Source organism: Alternaria ventricosa (assembly GCF_023758065.1).
Source record: "Alternaria ventricosa strain BMP 2768 chromosome Unknown scaffold_5, whole genome shotgun sequence".
NCBI classification, from domain to species: Eukaryota; Fungi; Ascomycota; class Dothideomycetes; order Pleosporales; family Pleosporaceae; genus Alternaria; species Alternaria ventricosa.
Genome location: NW_026055685.1, coordinates 118,901 through 136,497, shown reverse-complemented (window position 1 = coordinate 136,497; position 17,597 = coordinate 118,901). Strand labels below are relative to the sequence as shown.

The following is a 17,597-nucleotide window of genomic DNA, read 5'->3' as shown; positions in this document are numbered from 1 at the left end:
TCGGCTGGATAGCGAATGATGGTGATGGGTAAGATGCAATTTCGAGATAGAATGCCTTCGGAACCGTTCCGATCGGATGACGTCAAGAGTTATGATAGCCCAGAGAGCGCCATAGGAAGGCAAATGCATGCGACTCAACACACCATGGACTTTCCTTCACGCAGAATCGCATGCAATCATGGTTTCGATGTATCGAGCTGCTCTAGGAACCCTGTTTCTCTCTTCCGTCGCCTTCCCAGACTTATACCAGCCTCTTCTCACACCTCTGTGGCAATGGCTGATACGAAACCCTCTATATCGTCTGTCAACCTTTGAGACGATATGGACAGTCCTTCTTTACGCAGTAATCGAGGTTTCTATGACGGTCGTATTCATGCGAAATCCGCAATGGAGATTTGCAGTCCAGCAGAACACGAAAGATGAGGACGCAGCTAGGAAGCCGCATGGGATGCGACGCCCTTCGCGGCGATGGGGCGAGGCTATCACGTACATGACGCCGCTACTACTCATGGATCTGACCATGATCAAGAAGTTTGCCGATGTTCCGCTTACTGCAATGCTAGAGTCGGGCAATTACCACGCGGCCGCGGCAGCAATCGCAGCAAACAACTCCACTACGGCGTATCACAGTACATTTCTGGTGCCAACACTGCACAACATGACGATGTCTTCGCCGCTGCAAACGCAACGCGCTCTTCCCGACCTTCCTCCTACGAGCCGCCGAATCGCCCTCGAGCTCGCGACGAGCTTTTTCCTCTACGATGCGCTCTTCTTCCTCTTCCACTACTCGCTTCACGTCATACCCGTGGTCAAGCGATGGCACGCACCGCACCATCGACACGCCGAGATACACCCCCAGATTACCAACCAGTTGCACATTCTCGAGCGACTGGGCCTGGTGCTGCTGGCCAACTTCAGCCTCAACATCATAAAGAGCCATGTCTTCACGCGGACTTTGTTTGTACCCATATTCGTATGGCTATTAGTCGAGCTGCATTCGGGGCTGGATCTACCGTGGGGTTATGACAAGATACTGCCCAAGGGTTGGGGAGGCGGAGCAAGAAAACACAGCCTCCATCATGCACGAGGCGGTGGAGGCTACGAGCCGTACTTTACATGGTGGGACAATTTGCTGGAACAAGCGGGCCAGATTCCGAAAGAACATGTCGAATAATTGCGCACGAGCCCCCTCGGTTGCAGATGCATCGTAGGACTACCAAAATGTCAACAAGCACAACGAAGGCGCGTCTACGAGCCACGTTTGTCTCTGGATAGCCAGAGAGCCACAGCAGTATAAATCATTCCACAGCACAGCTCTCTACAAAGCCTCACCGTCGTGCTGATCTTAAGGTGCGCTTTGAGCCTTTGCGGGAGCGGGAACTTGCGAGATACCGAGGTCGCTAAAGATCAGGCGCCAGCCCCTATTGAACGCCACAAGAGCTTGATCCACGATAGTATGGAAGGCCTCGCGACACGAAAATTCTTTATATAAGATTCTGGCTGGAGACAAGTTGTAGGTATCGCTCTTCGTCGCTCGTTCTTCGTACAGTCTTTTGCACAGTCGCTCGTTACAAAATTCTGTATTTCATCGACATTTCCACTCTTTCAAACTTCGTAATCTTCACAAGATCATTCCAGTCACCATGGCTTCAAAGTTCATCCTCGTCTCTTTCATCGGCCTAGTTGCTGCGCAACAAGACATCCCAGCAACTATGTCAGTCCCATGGATCGGCGACATCTTCGAAGGCTCAGTCTTGCCGAACATGGTCGGCTCCGTTGTCACCGCGAATCCCACCGCTACGACTCTTGCACTCGCCTGCGCTACCTCCATCGACTGTGGTCTCTTTCCAGCCGAAACCCTCGTCTTCGGTCCTTCGACTTGGAATCTCAACATGGGAGACCCAAGCCCAGAGTCCGACTTTACCGCTACAATGGACTGCGTGATCATGCCTGAAAGCGCGGTATGCAAAGAGATGGCTGGTGGAACCGAGGCAAACTTTCCCGGCAGCAGCACAGAGCCATACAGTGGCTCAGCTGTAGGCACGTTTGAACTGGTGATCACTGCCGGTGTGGAGAAACTCAGCCAGGCCATGGAAGCTACTACCACTGACGCTGCGACATCCACCGCTACTTTGTATAAATCACATCCGATGTCTGGATTCGTGGAAGAGATGAGTGCTAGCACAGGTGTTGTAGCAAATTCTGGGAGTGTGAGCCAAACTGCTAGTGCCGCTGCGGCAGATGCTACTGGTGCTGCCAATGCTAAGAGTGTGGTTGGTGGTGGTCTTCTTAGCGTCGCTGCTGGTGTAATCGGAGGCCTGTTGCTATGAAGCTTCATCAGCGTAATAATACTATGAACTTTAAGATGCTGTGCATTGCTTGATCCACAAAACCCTTGACACTTTCAACAAGCCGCGCACTGCGTCATTGCGCCTAAGGGAACATGCTTGGTCTCAAGACAGCGCACTCTATTCTCGGGGAGCAAAAGTTGCAGATCACCAAGATGCACTCAGCTTCACCTCTTGACGTAGCCAAGCTAAGCATTTCATGTTGCCAAGCTCGTCATCACATATGGCCAAGTGCTGTGCCGCAGCACTAACGGCTGGTTTCTAAATGCTCGCTTATATGTTGAAGTTGACACACTGTAACCAATGGCACTGTAGCAACAGTCATATGCTCCTGCTACACGCGAATTTGGTCGCACAACACTCAAAATCTACCGAAGTGCTGATGGACTCTCCTGCCAGTCTACCACAGGTGGTGAAGTTTCGTTTATCTTCAATAGTCCCAAGAACACCCCATAGTTAATAGATGATGGGCAATCTCATTAGTGATGGAGTCCAGGTAATGAGATCCTCTTAGAGCTGAGGTAGCTAGTGTAGCGCGATTTAGCCCATGTATGTAAGCATTGTTCCATCTTAACAGCTTGGCTATGTCGATGAAGTCTTGGCCCGTCCGGTTATTATGACTTCAAGTCCAAATCCGTATCGCCCCAAAGATCCTTCACTGTTATGAGCGCATTTTGGTTTAACCGTTACGTCGTGTATCGTCGATGAAGGCATGTAAATTTACGCCTTGCTGTAGAGTACTCGTTGCCCGGCTGCAAGCGCATCGCTGTTCATCGTCATTGGAATGTATGGTCGTCGAGATGAGAAGCGAGGTTCGCCTTGTTGCAAGGTACTGCTTGCACGCGCTGACTGTTTCTCGAACACCACCAGTCGTCGGCCATGATATTTCACGAGCCTGACTGTGAGGGAATTGGCACTTCTGGGCAAAAGACATCTGGATTTCAGAGGTTTGGAGTCCCCTAAGGAACAGCTTGGTATATAAAGTGTGAGACTGAGCCATCCTCACTCCCAACTCCATCGCAAATCTTCAGCATCTTTCAGAAAGCACATATTCGACGTTTCTTCGAGATGCATCTATTCCTTCCGTTGTTCGCCGGTTTTGTCGGTGTCGCCACTGCAGACTTCTTGATCTACACATTCGAAGACAGCAACTTTACGGGTGAACTTTACGTAAGACGTGTATTGTCCGTGGAATCAGAGTGTTACTAACGCAGCTCTAGTTGGGATGGAAGTTCTTCGATGGCCCCCCGGACTGCAACGCTATCTGTGACACATCCAACCTCGGTGGAACAGACGACGCAAGTGGTGGCGGCGTTCGTTGTGAGGGTAATGGTAATTATCTCCGTAAGAGCTGCATGCGATACAAACACTGACTTCGCACGTCTGCACTTAGACCCGGCAGGTGGCTGCTCTTATTATCCGGATGCTCTAATTACGGAACTCGAAGTACATGTAGAGGGCGTTATGCACTGGACTATCTATGGTGAGAACTCGTCGGTCTACCACCATGTCCCAAGCTAACAATCCGAGCAGAGGACAAAGGGTTCGACATGGAGGCCGCGGATGGCAGTGGCTCTCAGGGCGTGTGCACGCCTGATACCTCGGACGATTACGATTGCGCCAGCTGTGGTAGCCGTTCAGTAGGCCGTCGCGTCTTCTCCTGCAAGAGCAATTTTGTGGCGAAGGACTTCGGCTTGGAGACCAAATGAGGTAGCCGGGCTGTTGGTCTTTCCGCATATGCCTGTGTGGCGTCCTAGTCTTGGTTCGAATGTCTTCTCCTTGGCTCCTGCGAATTAGTGCGAGTATGCTCTGTCTTTACCGAATATGTTGCACATTCTGCCATGTAAAAATGATCGAATCCGGTTATTTGAACCCGTTAGAGGTTATCTGATCAGTTTGTGATGTTTTAGGAAAGCAACGAAGCATTGACAAGTGCGCGTAGGTAATTTCCAAAGCGCTGGCCTTTTCTGACTTCCCAATAGCTACTAAGAGGAACGCCCTGTCGTCGAGCATATCCGAGAGATGTTGGCACGTTGGTTTAAACGGGAATGGGTCATCCTCGGTTAGGTCGTCCTCAGGCTGAGCTCCCTTGGAAATACTCATCCGCGGATATAAGCCGGAAGCGGCTCCGTGGAATGCCTTGGCGGTCTTCTATCAGTGCATCCTGCACGGCAAACGACCCATTTTCTGCAAGGCCAATGCTGTGAGATGTACCATGGGCTTGGGTTCCCTGGTGTAAAATGAGAGAGCTCGAGATGGCGTATAATTGTGGGGCGAACCCAGCGTATATGATGGTCGTCGTGCTCGTTGCCCGCGCGGGCATCTCCTCGTCTATTTCACCCCCTTATCTTCATTAGTTTCGAAACGTCCGAAATACATATACCGAATGGTGGTATCTTATACGGCTAGGTTAAAAGTCGAAAGCGATGCATTCACCGGATGTGCTGGTGTGGACATGGTTTCTGTGAGGAGATGATGAAATGAGCTGCTTCGAAAGAGCAGGATCTGATGTGAGAATTCAAGACGTATGGAAACGTGCCAGAAGAGAGACTTTGAAGGAATCGCGAAAGAGGAGGTCTGACAGTGAAGGGAAACTGCTGGTGTCGAGCGCTAGAACGCGCTTTCCTCGCAGGAACCAGATGACGTCATCGCGTTCCTTCCCACGAACATTGCAACAGCAGTGATAATGCCACAGCTCTTCGACTCCATGCATTTCGAGGCGCATTCCTGCGAAATCGTGCAAATGCACCCCCATCGAAGTGTGATTTTCCAGATCGAAGTTCTGCGCCATCCATGATCGATGGCAATTCGGACGAGCGGCACAGTGGATGCGGCTAATGTGTGGCTGCACGTTCCAATGGAATTCCCGAGGTCGACGCGACAACTCTCAACACCAAGACTTCACCAACCCATGAGCACTTTGTTTACGGGACCGAAAAGCCTCCCCCGGAGAAGAGTAAGTATGGTTCTCACATGACCATCGCGCAAGGTGTTGGATCACTAGCCTCACTATTCCCTTTGCAAGCAAGACTGATTTGGAAACTGACCCATTCTCCTGGGCTAGAGTTTTGGAAGGACTGCTATACTACCGAACGCGCAGACGAATATCGAACAAACGAGTACACGATGCCACCATCAACGCTTAGGTGGTGTAGTAGAAGTCGGGCCGCACATCACCCATATCCTCAATCTCCTCCTCGGTCTTGCCCTGTACCCAGTGGTCGCGCTTGCCCGCCTTCCTCAGCTTGTTCTCACGCTTGAGCGCAATGTGCATGAAGAGAGTTCCACCGAATAGGAACAAGAACATGTAGGCGAGCACGATGCCGTGGCCGGTACGGTAGTGCGGCTTCTCCTTGCTCATGTAGATGTTGGACGAGACGACACCGTTCATGTTACCCCATCCGACCACGACACCAACCATAACACCGCGCTTCAATGAACCCTCGACGTTGTTGGAGGCCCAAGTCAACGTGTTGGAGACTGTGGGGTAGATACCCATGGCACCGAAGAATGTCGCAGCGTACTGGACTTTCGCGTTCGTGGTGGCAAGTAACATGGCGAACCCAACGCATCCAATCGCCGAGACTACGAGGTTGCAGATACCACGCTTCTTAGTCTTGTCGGCGATCCATCCGATAAACACCGTTAAGGCGGCAGCAGCAGCGTAAGGAGGGACAGACAGGAGCTGAGCCTTGGTACCTTTGTGGCCCATACCGAGTAGAATCGTAGGGAGGAAGAGCGAGAAAACGTACAAAGGGCACAGGCAACCCATGTAGATGACAGCATACCCCCAAGTTTTCCAGTCACGAAGGGCGGCCATCACATGTCGGCGGTCAATGCCTCCAACCTTGGCGCGGGCTTGTCCATCGGCCTTGAGGCGACGCTGAGCTCGTAGCTTCTCGTCGGCTGTGAGGAATCGGGCCGTGTCTGGGAAGTCGAAAACCATCCACCAACAGAAGATGCCGACGAAGACAGTCATCAGACCCTCAATAATGACTGCGCATGTTAGCTTGCATCATGTGGTTGGATCGTGAAGACTTACAGATCCATCGCCAACCGGAGTAATTACCCGCACCATCCATCTGGGTGATAGCGGCAGCCAAGAGACCGCCGAAAGAACCGGCAAGCGCGGCAGCGGAGAAGAACAAAGCAGCACGGAAACCAAGTTCCTGGCGTTTGTACCAGCAGCTTGATCATTGTCAGTGACGAACGTCCGTTCGAGAAGCAGGGTGCAACTTACGAAAGATAATAGTTGACACCTGGGAACAGGCCAGCCTCGGCAATACCCAGAAACCAACGGCATGCGAGAAGACCCGCCTTGTTCTGAACGAGACCCATGAGTGTCATGATGGTACCCCAGGCAAGGATAATTGCCGTGAAAAAGACACGAGGGGACCATTTCTTGATGGCGATGTTGGTCAGCGGCTCAAACCCGGCGTAAGAGATGAAGAATATGGTCAAAGCGTCGTTGTAGCCGCGGCCTTTGGGATCAATTCCGATCTCCTCCTCCATGTTCGCGACACGAGCATTGCCGATGTTGGTCCGGTCCAAGAAGGAAAGCAGGTACAATAGCGACAGCCATGGGATGAGCCACTTGTCCATCTTCCAGACCAATGCTTTGTCCTACCAGAAGTCAGCGAGTTACGGGACGAAGAAATCAGAGTGTGTCGTACAAGCGCGGCGCGTTCGGCATCAGATTTGCCTGCGTCTGGGTCGGGCAGGTCATCGACATCCCCAGGTGTGCTGATCCGAGAGCTGTCAATATCGTTGGCGTAGATATGCTGGCCCTTCTCGTTGGCCTCATGGACCTCGAGGCTGGAGTGTTGCTGTACGGCTGCCATGATGATTGGTGCCTGAGGGTGGACTGGAGTACAAGAGTCTGAGGAAACGTTCGCAAGAGGGGCAGCCAAGTGTCTCTATATGTACTCAGGCTCGCGAACGCCGTGGGTGTGTCGCTCGAAACGAGACGGACCCTGCTAGGGTTGATATGACCAGCTAACCTAGCGCAACCCGGGACCCCATGGGGCGGTTGGATGGGACAAGATTGTGGATCTGACTTAGCCCGTCTGCTGTTGCGTCCGAGCGTGGCGGTGGTAAGGGCGCCGAAGAGGGCGAAGACGCGATATCTTGACGCGCCTTCGCTTGGCGCTATCGGCTGCAGTACCACGTTGCCTCTGGCTTGTCAAATCTGTCACCAACCGACTCGCTGCGGAAGTCCACCCTCTCTCGCGCTTCACCGATCACCTTTCACGTCTACTCAGCGGATCCAAAGGAAGCGCGTATCCTTAGATTGGGTTTCAGCCTCCCAACTCCAATCCCTATCCTAGGAGTGCGGACCGATGCCACTGCGGCCCCTACGAAAGCAATTATTCCACCATATCGTTCTTTAGGCAGAGCCCCTCCTCGCTCCGGACCAAGCGCATGTATTGGGAACTTGCTGCGTTCCAGAACGACCGGGACTTGCGTTAAATGGCATCTCTGGGCACCGCCGACGAGGCCATTCGAAGCCTCGTAAAAACGCCCACCAAGACCTTGGCACAACGCCCTCACGCATGGAGCCGCGGATAAGGATTGGGCGACAGGGTGTTTCTTTTCAGCCGGCAGGACGAAGCTTTTCGCTGAGCTTCGCTCAGTAATGATAGTCACGTCGTGTCACAGCGCCTAAATTTCACACGATTCTCGCGGTCTGGTGTTGAGTTTCCAACACAGCGCGCATCAAACAGCGGACTCTTCCCCGCCATGCCCATCATCCGGGGGTTTTGTGGGGTGGCTTGGCAGCGCTAGAGTCGGCCGGACTCACATAGGCCGCCCCGCTCGCCAGGCATCGCGCACTCTGGTGCTCTCTGGAATTCCCGCTGTCCACTACTGGGATAAAGCTGACGAGAGCCCAGATGGCTGCATCGGATAAATGGAGCACTGGCCTCCTGCAATTCGCCAGTGCCGTCCAACGCCCACGGCGCGAGCGGAACAATGGAAGCTACTGGTTCTTGCATGGCAGCATCAAGCACCCTGCACCACCCTGCACCATGGATAGCGACAGCACTGGTATGAGGCTACTTGCGACGGTCTCTGAACCCGGGCTACCGTTAGCAAGCGATATCTGGGCACGGCATTTGCATTGACTTTTGGACTACCCGCACGTGGCCCACGGCGATACCGCAGGCAGTTTGTAATCGTTGCGCTGCCCCGGCGAATAGCCTACGAATCCAAACACCTGGATGGCGCACACGATGTCATGCCTAGAAACGCCAAACAACGCACCAAGCCGATCGTCCATGTGGTTGTCGCGTGGCCGTCCGTCAGATGGGATCCAAAAGATCAGCGAGCGTTGACTGAGCCCCTTGCCTGCTTCCACCCATCTCAACGTTCCGCAGCTCCTAATTGCGTGCTGCGCGATCATCTAGTTGCGTTGCTGCGGCACAGCTCGAATGCATGCCAGAATACGCCCACCTGCGACAGGGCTCCCTAGCTTGTTGTAACCAGCCGTCAGCATCGGGAACGTGCTCTCTCGTCTCTTCGTAAACATGGCAGAAGAGAGATTGGCCAACCACGCCGCAATGAAACATGGTATCAATACTGCGTACTGACATCTCAACACATGCAACATGTCTTCTGGCAGTATACGAAAGGTAAGTTCCAACACACAGTGATTGCTTTTTTCATCTTCAATTACGCGAGAGCATCTAGAATCAGGGTCTGGTTATCGCTTGATATTTATATGTCTGGATTATCAAACGCGGACATCGGCTATGCGCGTCTAGCAAACTATCGAAACGCATCGCCTAAGCGCAAACGTTCAGTCTCGCTACCGATGGGTCGTGGTCGCTGACTTGCGCATCATACTCCGGCCATGTATTAACATGAATGTGCTCAAAGTCTGCCCTGCTCTTCTTGGCCAAGGATGGCGAGACGAACATGTGGTCCAATTCCTGAGCGTTCATGTCGAAGAGATAGGTGTAGCGCTCGAGCTCGTCCTCGCGGACTACCTCGTCTAGATCTTTGAGCCCTGAGATCTTGGTGTACTCTTCGAGGGGTTGTACGAAGGCAAACTCGTTAAAGTCCCCTGCAGTCACGACACGGGCGTTCTTGTCCTTAGAAAGGATGTCCTGCAATTCAACGTCAGCCGTGTTCTCATCTACACTCCAACTTCATAGCTTTAGGGGCAAGAAAGGGCATTCCCTTCGTGCGAGCGTGGCGTTCTTGGTACCACCGAGGGACGAAGGTACGAGAAGCGTGCTGCAGCCACCCCTCTCCGCGCCGCCTTGCCGCATAGAGCCGCAACCGACATATCAACGTACCTTGACGAAATTTGCGGTGAGACGCGCCTGCTCGAGACGATCATCTAGAAGCATATCGTTAACGACTGTTGCACGAATCTACTCAGATTGATGAACTCACCTACGCCACCATTGACTGGTGGTCGAGCATCTCCATGCAAGCTGCTTGATCCTCCCTTTGAGCCAAAGTGCACATTGACCGTGAAGAACACGTTCGGCTTCTTCGCGCCGGCCTTTCCGATAACCTCCCACTGTGCAGCCAACGGCTTTCGGCTCGCTGTCCAGGCGTCATTTGCTGGCTCGATACGTCCAGGGTTGTACTTCAATGTCGGGCCAGCAAGCACTTCGTTGGCATCGAGCGGACCGCCCGGGTTGGGCTTGTAGAGGCGAATCAGGTTCGGCTTGTACAGGTAGGCGACGCGGATGTTACCACCTGGCTGGCCACCGTCTTGATCGTCAACAGGCACAATATCGGTGAATGTGTAGTTTGGGCCACCGGCTGCTGAGATGGCAGCTGTGAGTGTGCTGAGGGTAAGGTTTGCGGATACGACTAGACATGTCAGACGATTCTGTTCAACGCGGGCGACGCGGGAGAGGAGTGCGGCTCGTATGCGCCCCGTCGCCGGGTACGACATTCGGTCAAGGAAAACGGGAACGCTGTGAAAGCTCTCTGTAGCACTTACCTGCATCGTTGGTGGGACCATTGTCGTCCTGTACCTCCTGAATGAAGAGAATATCTGGGCTCTTCATGTAGTTCACGATGTGGTTGGCAAGGTCAGGGTGATGGTCAGATGTAGGCGCAAGGTTCTCAACATTGTAGTCGCCAAAGGTAATGCCATCGCACTTGCCGCTCGATACGAGCTTGGTCGCCGGAGGAAGAGCAGGCATCTGGCTCTTAGTGACCTTGATAGCGGTAGTTGGAAGGATGCGGTAGAAGCCAAAAGCGTAGCTGACGATACCAGTAATCTCCTCGACTGAATCGCCCATCTTGGTGCCAGTGGGGTTCTTGGTTCCGTCGAGAGGAGATCCGATAACGATGGCCTCTGGGTTGGCGTCCTTGTCGGTCAAGGTCAATCCACCCCGGTCATTGCGACCAGAAACCTTCCAGTCTCCAGCTACCCAGGTGTCGCCGTACTGATTGGGCTTGGTGAGCGCAGTAGGCTTCTTGACAGTGACCAATTCACCCGTCAAGCTCTCCCAGAAATCAAGACCGTACTTCTTGGGCTGCAGCTCCGGGTTTGCAACGCTGATCTGCGAGACGTTGTTCGGCACGGCGAAAACATCTCCGCCATCCAGACTGCTGTATTGCTCGTTCGGAGGGTCGCGTGTGTCCTTTCCGATGACCAGCGGCTTCACAGCAGCACCCGAGCTGAGTCGCCCCTGCAATACTGGTGTCGAGAGCTGGGTCAGGTAGATGTAGTCCTTGTTCGAGCGGTACTCGACCACCTTTCCTCCCACAACAATAGTATCGCCAACCGTCAAGTTCGCACCAAACGTGCGACCAAAAACGTATACGGACTCGGATGTCCGCTCGTCGCGGTCAGGCTGTGTCGATCGCAACCAAAGACCATCGGGTCCCTTCGCCGTAACAACACCAGTAACGTTCGAAACCGTCTGATCTCTGTACGGCGAGAGAAACTTATTCCCATTAATCTCCGCAATCGTCAGCGCAGTGGAAACCGCCACCGAAGCCGAAAGGGCGAGAAGTCGCGTCAAAGTCGCCATAACGAACGGTAAAAAACGAAGGTATGAACCGGAATAGCGTTTTCCAGTATTGAGGCTCCGGCCCTATCTTCTTATAAACCGCATGCTACCATGCTACCAAGTCAAAAAGCGCGTTCCAAGAACCCGGTCCCGCTGCTGTCTATCAATGACGATCGCGCTACACTCCACTTGACCTGTTCCTGACATTTATCGCCGCTGGCCGTCCGACCCACCCGTTACTAAACACCTCCCCACCTCACGTTCGACTAACTCATATTCGCGACTTGCCTATCACAGCCAGCGAACAACATGCCACCGGCCATGCGCGAGCTCCGATAGTCCTTGGCAATACCACTGATTCTCTTGACTTCTTGTGCGTGTTTCCGACGCGTGCAGCGACGCGCCTGGTCTGGTTGGTCGAAGTGCAGCGCTGGACCCTGGTTTGGCGCGGGCCGAGGCTGTAGCTCCTTTGGGAAGGTGGGACGGTGATTGGTTCGAAAGCGGGAGGTTGGGGAGATTGAGCGGCGACATCCGCTAGGCGTGGCGAAGGGCTGTCAATCAGGTGGGAGAGATAAGACACGTGTGGGGATGGCGCGATGGATGGGATTATGCGTGGTATAGGAGAAGCGGCTTGGGAGGTGTGGCGGTGGAGTAGGCATGAGAGGCGGGTGGATGGATCGTGGATCTTGGATGAGGAGAGGATGGGGGCGAATGGGAGGGATGCACGTGGGCTGGGCACTGATCTGGACGGCCTGCGAACGGGAACGCATGTACGGCTTGTGAGTATATAACCTGGTTCGACGCGATTGTTACGTTATGTGAAGGTGCGCTACTCCTACTGCGTCATTAACAGCTCAAACACATTATCGAAGGACAACGTTGATCATCCTGGGGCGTATATCAACATAAGAACATGCGAAGAAGGCGTCTCAACGTCAATGTAGACTATATGGTGTTCAGTTCGTCCCTCAAACAAGGTGTATTGATCTCGACAACGGAGTAAACACGTATGGGAACGAGGGAAGAGACCACACGCAAAACCACAATAATGCAGCATCAAGACCGCTGTAGAAGCAAAGTCCCTTTCCGAGCTTGATGGTGGTAATAATAATACCGATGCTCGCCGTCCTTTCACGGCCTTACAATGCGCAATACCACGACCTCACTGCCTGCACGATACCCAACCCTACCCAAAATAACAGTACCCCCCAGCTTCCAAATTGTCCCGTCTACGCTTCATTGTTAGAATCCTCAAGTCTTCTCGAATATTCTCTCCAGAATGCATCCTCATCGCGCTTTTGCTTTTCGTTCGATCGTCGCTCATCCCTCTTCCTGCATGCCTCTGCAAGCGCTGCTTGCATCTGCGGGCTCGGTGTAGGACACACCGGTCGCGCTGTGTTTCCTGTCTGATTGATTAGCGGGGTGGAATACTGGAGAAGATGTGTGAAATATAGACACACCTATTTCAACATTGGTATCGCGGCTCTCAACTTGCGCGGAGTGGGCGTTCCCGTCGCTTTCACTCCGGTTGGGTCGTTTGTTCGGGTTCGTTTCGCAATCGCTTGTAGCAGTCAATTCCTGGCTTGCCCGACGCTTCATGGTGTGAGGAGCAGAATTGACGTTGGTGGGCCTTGAAGCCAAAGACGGCGGGTCGAGAACCATCATGACGATAGGATGTGTCAAATGTCCTATGTCGGTGGCTCTGTAGTGACTTCTACCTCGTAAGGATTGACTACTCAGTGGCTTGTGTGAACGAGGTGAGGGTTTGGATTGGCTCTTTCCTGGCATTCTCCATTTACCTGGTAGCACAGATTCAGTATGCTGGTTTGCAGGGCTGGGATGCACATCACTTACCTGGACTGAGTAATTGCAGATTCTCCTGGAATTTAACACTAAGCCGACGCAGATCCTTGGGCGGGGATTTCTCATCCGGTGGTGGTAAAGACGTTTGCTCCTGGGAAAGACAGATGTCATCAGCCGGTGGTGAGTCTAGTGGAGCGGCTGCAGAAGATGTTGGCGGATTTTCCGTGCGAGATTCCAAAGCGGCGTCGAATCGCCACGGCATATGTCTTCGTTCCATTTCACTGATCGCTTCCACAGCCTGAATGAGCTCGCTGTTGTTCTCTGTATGGGTCGAATGAGCCATCAGGCGACGACATAGATCCGAGACAGGCTTCTTTTCAGTCTTGTCGCCATCTTCAACCTCCAAGATGAGCTTTTGCGTTGCATGTAGAATGGCCTCAAGCAGGACATCAGCCAATAGTCGCGACGCCCGAATTTCCATAGTGTGTTTTTCCAGAGCGGCGAGACACTCGATCTCTGGTGAACCACAGTCTACGATTTCAAGGTATTCCCTTCGAACTCTGACCGCCTCGCGGGAAAAATGCTCGCCTTCCAGGTACTCCTCAAGCAAATAGGGATGCTGCACCCAGCTCTTTAGGGGAACCCCCGACATCGACCAAGGTTTAGGTACAACGAGCGGCTCAGAATCGTGAATCTTCTCATAGGCGGTGCGATTGTCATAATCTCGCAGGTCTAGACAACGCTTCAAATCGCGAAGCTCTTGTGCGGCTATTTCCTGCTGCATATTGGCCTGGCGTTCCGCGGTGGCGGCATCGATCGCGTGCCAGGATGCTGATTTGAAGAAAGGAGGACTGGGCGGAGGCTCTGGAGTAGCGTGGAGTTCTGACTGCTCAGATTCTGTTGATCCGCTGACATTTGTGGAATGAGCTGTCGCTTGGTGTGCGGCCAGTGCACCGGCGAGCGATAAAGGAAGGTCCATTGCGTATAGATCCGCGTTCGAGCCCTCAAAGTCAGAAGAAGGCATCTCGACATCATTGGTCATATCGAGAGCGTGTGTCGCGTTGATGTGAATACGGATACGGCCTGGGGGGGTATGATGCGATTCCGGAGTCGATATCGTGTTCGTAAGGCGAGTGAGGAAGACTAATGATCTTACCAGGTCAGTAAACAGCGTGTCTCAGCGGGCGCTCACTTACTAATGCAACAGTGCTGTCGAAAAGATATCAATGTAAGAGTAAACAAGCCGATGCGTCGAAGGTGAAAGAGCTTTCGCGTTCAAGCTCCTGCTTAGGCGACAATGAAGCAATCACGATGCGCGCGTGGAATGAAGTCCTTCGTTCGCTACGTGGCAGGCGCAGTGGTAGACTGCGACGCGACGCCTTCACATGGTTGTTTACCCTATTTTGCAATTTGTGTCGCAAACCTAGACCGCTGCATACGCACTATTGTATCTATGCAAATAGATCGTATACCAGACAGTGTATACTTCTACTTACACCTGTTTGTGAAACGCAACATGATTTGTAGCCACCCATAGTGACACTACGCCCCAAAGGGCTTAGCGTCCTTCTTCCGTTCAAAGCATCGTCACAACTTTGGAAGCTGCGAAGGATGTCACATCAGCAATTACAACATTGCAACAGTGCATTCAGAAGCAAAAGGCTATAAATTATAAGAAGCTAAGAATACACGCCCAGGCATCCGCCTCCCCGTACAAGCGAGACAGCTTGCATCAGGAGAGTGAAAACGGAGGGTATATGCCCAAGTCGCTAGAAGAAGAGTAAGAAAGAGGATATCAAGAAACGACATGACAACATCAAAGGGTAGCCGTCCGAAAGTCCATCCCAGAAAAGCCAAGTCCAAAGTCCTACAATGCCCGGTCCCAGATCCTGTTTTCCGTTGTAAAACCAAGACATACAACTCCGCTAGCCATACCTCATAGACCCGTAACCCTACATAAGCTGAATAAGTGAAAGATGTTTAGAAGGCAACACCAACAGCCCCCGGACTCATGACCATTGCACTTGCCCTACCATTAACACCGACGTCCTTAGCACTAATCTCCATACCCTTGAGTAAGTCAAAGTTGGGGCTCATAGGAGGCTTGAAATTGATGACACCGCTCTTCCTTGTCGTCGCGCTCAAGAGACCAGCCTCAGCAGCGATCTCCTTCTCCTTGACGAGCGTCAGAGGAGCAGGTACGCGGCGGAGTTTGCGGGGCGGAGAGCAAGTAGCGACGGTGGAGGCGAGAGAGTGGGTCGTGGGCGTGGGTGAGGTAGAGCGGGTGGAGGCGTAAGACGTAGTAGAGAAGAGCGTCACGGTAGCTGTGCCGTTGCTTTCTTGGCTTTCTTGTCGGGTGTGTAGAGTGCGGGAGCCGGATGTTGAGGGGCGAGAGGTCGAGGTGGGGAGAGCGGGGTAGGGCGAGCATTGGTAGAAGAAGTCTGCTGTCTTTGGCGTCGCAGGTCGCGAGCTCGAGGCTAGGGTGGAGGTGGAGCGCTTGAGCCAGGCTCCTAGGCGGGCGATGGGTGTGGTGGGTGTAGCGGGCGGTGGCGGCGTGATGGGGTTCGAGGTCAAGGGGCCGGTGTGGGCGAAGGATGGTGGGGAGAGTGTAACGCCCATTGTTGCTCGTCGGGGCGCGGTAGCTTCTGGGGTGGTGGCGAGGGGCTTGAAGCCCAGAGGAGCTGAGAATGCAGAGCCGATATCTGAGAGAGTCTCAGAACGGACGTGCATACGCATGGACGGAGCGATGTAAGGGACGTGGTGAGATGGAGAGGGTGGAGGGCGATTGATGAGTGCGGGTGAGTGAGCATGCGAGCGGTAGGCGCTGGCACGGCGCTCCTCGATTATGGTGTTCAGTTCGCGGATGGCATCATCGACGTCGGTCTTCGTACGGCGAAGACTGCCAGGGCGAGAAGATGGTGCAGTGTTGGCACGATTGCGCGACGGCGATGGGAGACGTGAAAGCACACGAGCAGGCGATAAGGTACCGGACGTGCGCGATCGCTGGATGGTAGGCTTCTCAAGCATTTGATCAACGGCGATCGGCGAGTTCTCTGGCAAGTATGCAAGGGTGGGCGTGGCCATAGTACCCATGGTAGTTCCCGAGAGCCTCCTCTCGTGGGTGGCGGTGCTCTTCTGGCTCTGGACACTGCTCCTTCGCGAAGGCCCACCGACGGGTTTACGTTGGATGACGAAAGATGAGGCGGAAGGGTTTGAAGATACAGAGCTCGTACGTGAGTCTCTTACGCGGACATGGGCTTCAGCAGGACGCTCCAGCTGCGATGGTAGGCTAGCCCAGGCATCCTCACCGTCGAAGTCAGGCAGTGGAGACAGATGACCGCAACCGTCAGGAAGGTAGATTGATAGCTCAAGTGGACGGAAGCTACGACGGCGGCGAGTAGGCACGGAAGCATCATCTAGCATCGAAGGCATATCGTCAAGACCATCAAAGTGCCGAAAGTTAGTTGGGCGACTGATGCTGGGCCTTGAATGGGAGCGCCTTGGTCGCGCAAGGGTCGAGATGCTTGCACGAGACGAAGCACGGGTAGCGTACTCGCGACTGTTGGAAACCCATTGCGAGACATGGCGGCTCACCGAATGGCTTGTCGATGGGCGTTGAAGTGTTGGCTCCGCGCAAGGTTGGGGTACGGGACGCGGTTGCTCGTAGCATATGCGCATATCAGTCTCCCCTATGCATCAACACGTTAGCGTTATGTTGGATCGATCGGGGTTGCCCTATGCGGCTCCAACATATTGGATGTCCGTTGGAGCATCGCCCGGGTATAGTCGTGCATCAAGCAGATTAAGGAGAGCGTAAGCGAGTGGCATGGTGCATCTCAACAAGAACGTTGGAGTTGGGAACCAACGGGCAGCGGACTGTTATGGTCGACGCAGAAATTTGTAGAGACGATCGCAGGAAAGAGAGCGCAGGCTGAAGAAACAGACATGAGGCTGGAGAGTGAAGGTAGAGATCGAACTTACCAGCGGCCCTAAGCGCATTGCTCCCATCGTCCACGAGATCCTCTTTCGATGCACAGCATCCAAACTTGATGGCCAGCCATGGGGACCTGGGTTCCTTCTCTTGCACATTCCCGTAGTTCATCATCTTCTTTTCACGCTGTAAACCAGTACAGCTAATAACCCATCATCAAAATGATCCAAAGCAGTCGAACAAGAAGCGTGACAGAGAGTGTGGTGCCTGAAGCAGGCAAAAGCAAAGACTAACAGATACTAGAAGAGAGTAGTAGAAGAAGGTTGGAGGAAAGGGTAAGGATGAGAGAGGAAAGGCTGACTGCGCGAACCATTCGGATAAAGTCGCAGCCTGTCGACGAATGTGTTGTCCTGCAACGGATGGTTCGCTTCTAGAATGCGCAAATCCTGGAGGTCTGGCCGTCAGGAACAGCGAACCACTCGCACTTCACAGGACGACAGTGGCTCGCATGTTATAGATGAGGCCTGTCCCTGA

General features: G+C 53.4%; 6 protein-coding genes across 6 annotated transcripts; 2 read left to right on the top strand and 4 right to left on the bottom strand.

Moving 5' to 3' along the window:
• Window positions 1-178: 178 nt before the first annotated feature.
• J4E93_003421 (uncharacterized protein) lies at window positions 179-1,174 on the top strand (the record flags this gene model as incomplete). Its single annotated transcript, XM_049341358.1, has 1 exon — window positions 179-1,174. One exon carries the CDS (start codon window positions 179-181, stop codon window positions 1,172-1,174), a length of 996 nt encoding a protein of 331 aa, XP_049200863.1.
• Window positions 1,175-1,643: 469 nt separating this feature from the next.
• J4E93_003420 (uncharacterized protein) lies at window positions 1,644-2,330 on the top strand (the record flags this gene model as incomplete). The annotated part of the gene is made up of 1 exon (XM_049341357.1): window positions 1,644-2,330. The coding sequence occupies one exon, from the start codon at window positions 1,644-1,646 to the stop codon at window positions 2,328-2,330; it is 687 nt and encodes a 228-aa protein (XP_049200862.1).
• A 3,160-nt stretch (window positions 2,331-5,490) lies between these two features.
• On the bottom strand, window positions 5,491-7,189 carry J4E93_003419 (uncharacterized protein; the record flags this gene model as incomplete). Its single annotated transcript, XM_049341356.1, has 4 exons — window positions 5,491-6,344; window positions 6,391-6,536; window positions 6,589-6,971; window positions 7,022-7,189. The coding sequence occupies 4 exons, from the start codon at window positions 7,187-7,189 to the stop codon at window positions 5,491-5,493; spliced, it is 1,551 nt and encodes a 516-aa protein (XP_049200861.1).
• A 1,941-nt stretch (window positions 7,190-9,130) lies between these two features.
• J4E93_003418 (uncharacterized protein) lies at window positions 9,131-11,350 on the bottom strand (the record flags this gene model as incomplete). Its single annotated transcript, XM_049341355.1, has 4 exons — window positions 9,131-9,454; window positions 9,647-9,690; window positions 9,747-10,175; window positions 10,309-11,350. 4 exons carry the CDS (start codon window positions 11,348-11,350, stop codon window positions 9,131-9,133), a joined length of 1,839 nt encoding a protein of 612 aa, XP_049200860.1.
• A 1,825-nt stretch (window positions 11,351-13,175) lies between these two features.
• Window positions 13,176-14,174, bottom strand: J4E93_003417 (uncharacterized protein; the record flags this gene model as incomplete). The annotated part of the gene is made up of 1 exon (XM_049341354.1): window positions 13,176-14,174. One exon carries the CDS (start codon window positions 14,172-14,174, stop codon window positions 13,176-13,178), a length of 999 nt encoding a protein of 332 aa, XP_049200859.1.
• Window positions 14,175-15,112: 938 nt separating this feature from the next.
• J4E93_003416 (uncharacterized protein) lies at window positions 15,113-16,564 on the bottom strand (the record flags this gene model as incomplete). Its single annotated transcript, XM_049341353.1, has 1 exon — window positions 15,113-16,564. One exon carries the CDS (start codon window positions 16,562-16,564, stop codon window positions 15,113-15,115), a length of 1,452 nt encoding a protein of 483 aa, XP_049200858.1.
• Window positions 16,565-17,597: the final 1,033 nt, after the last annotated feature.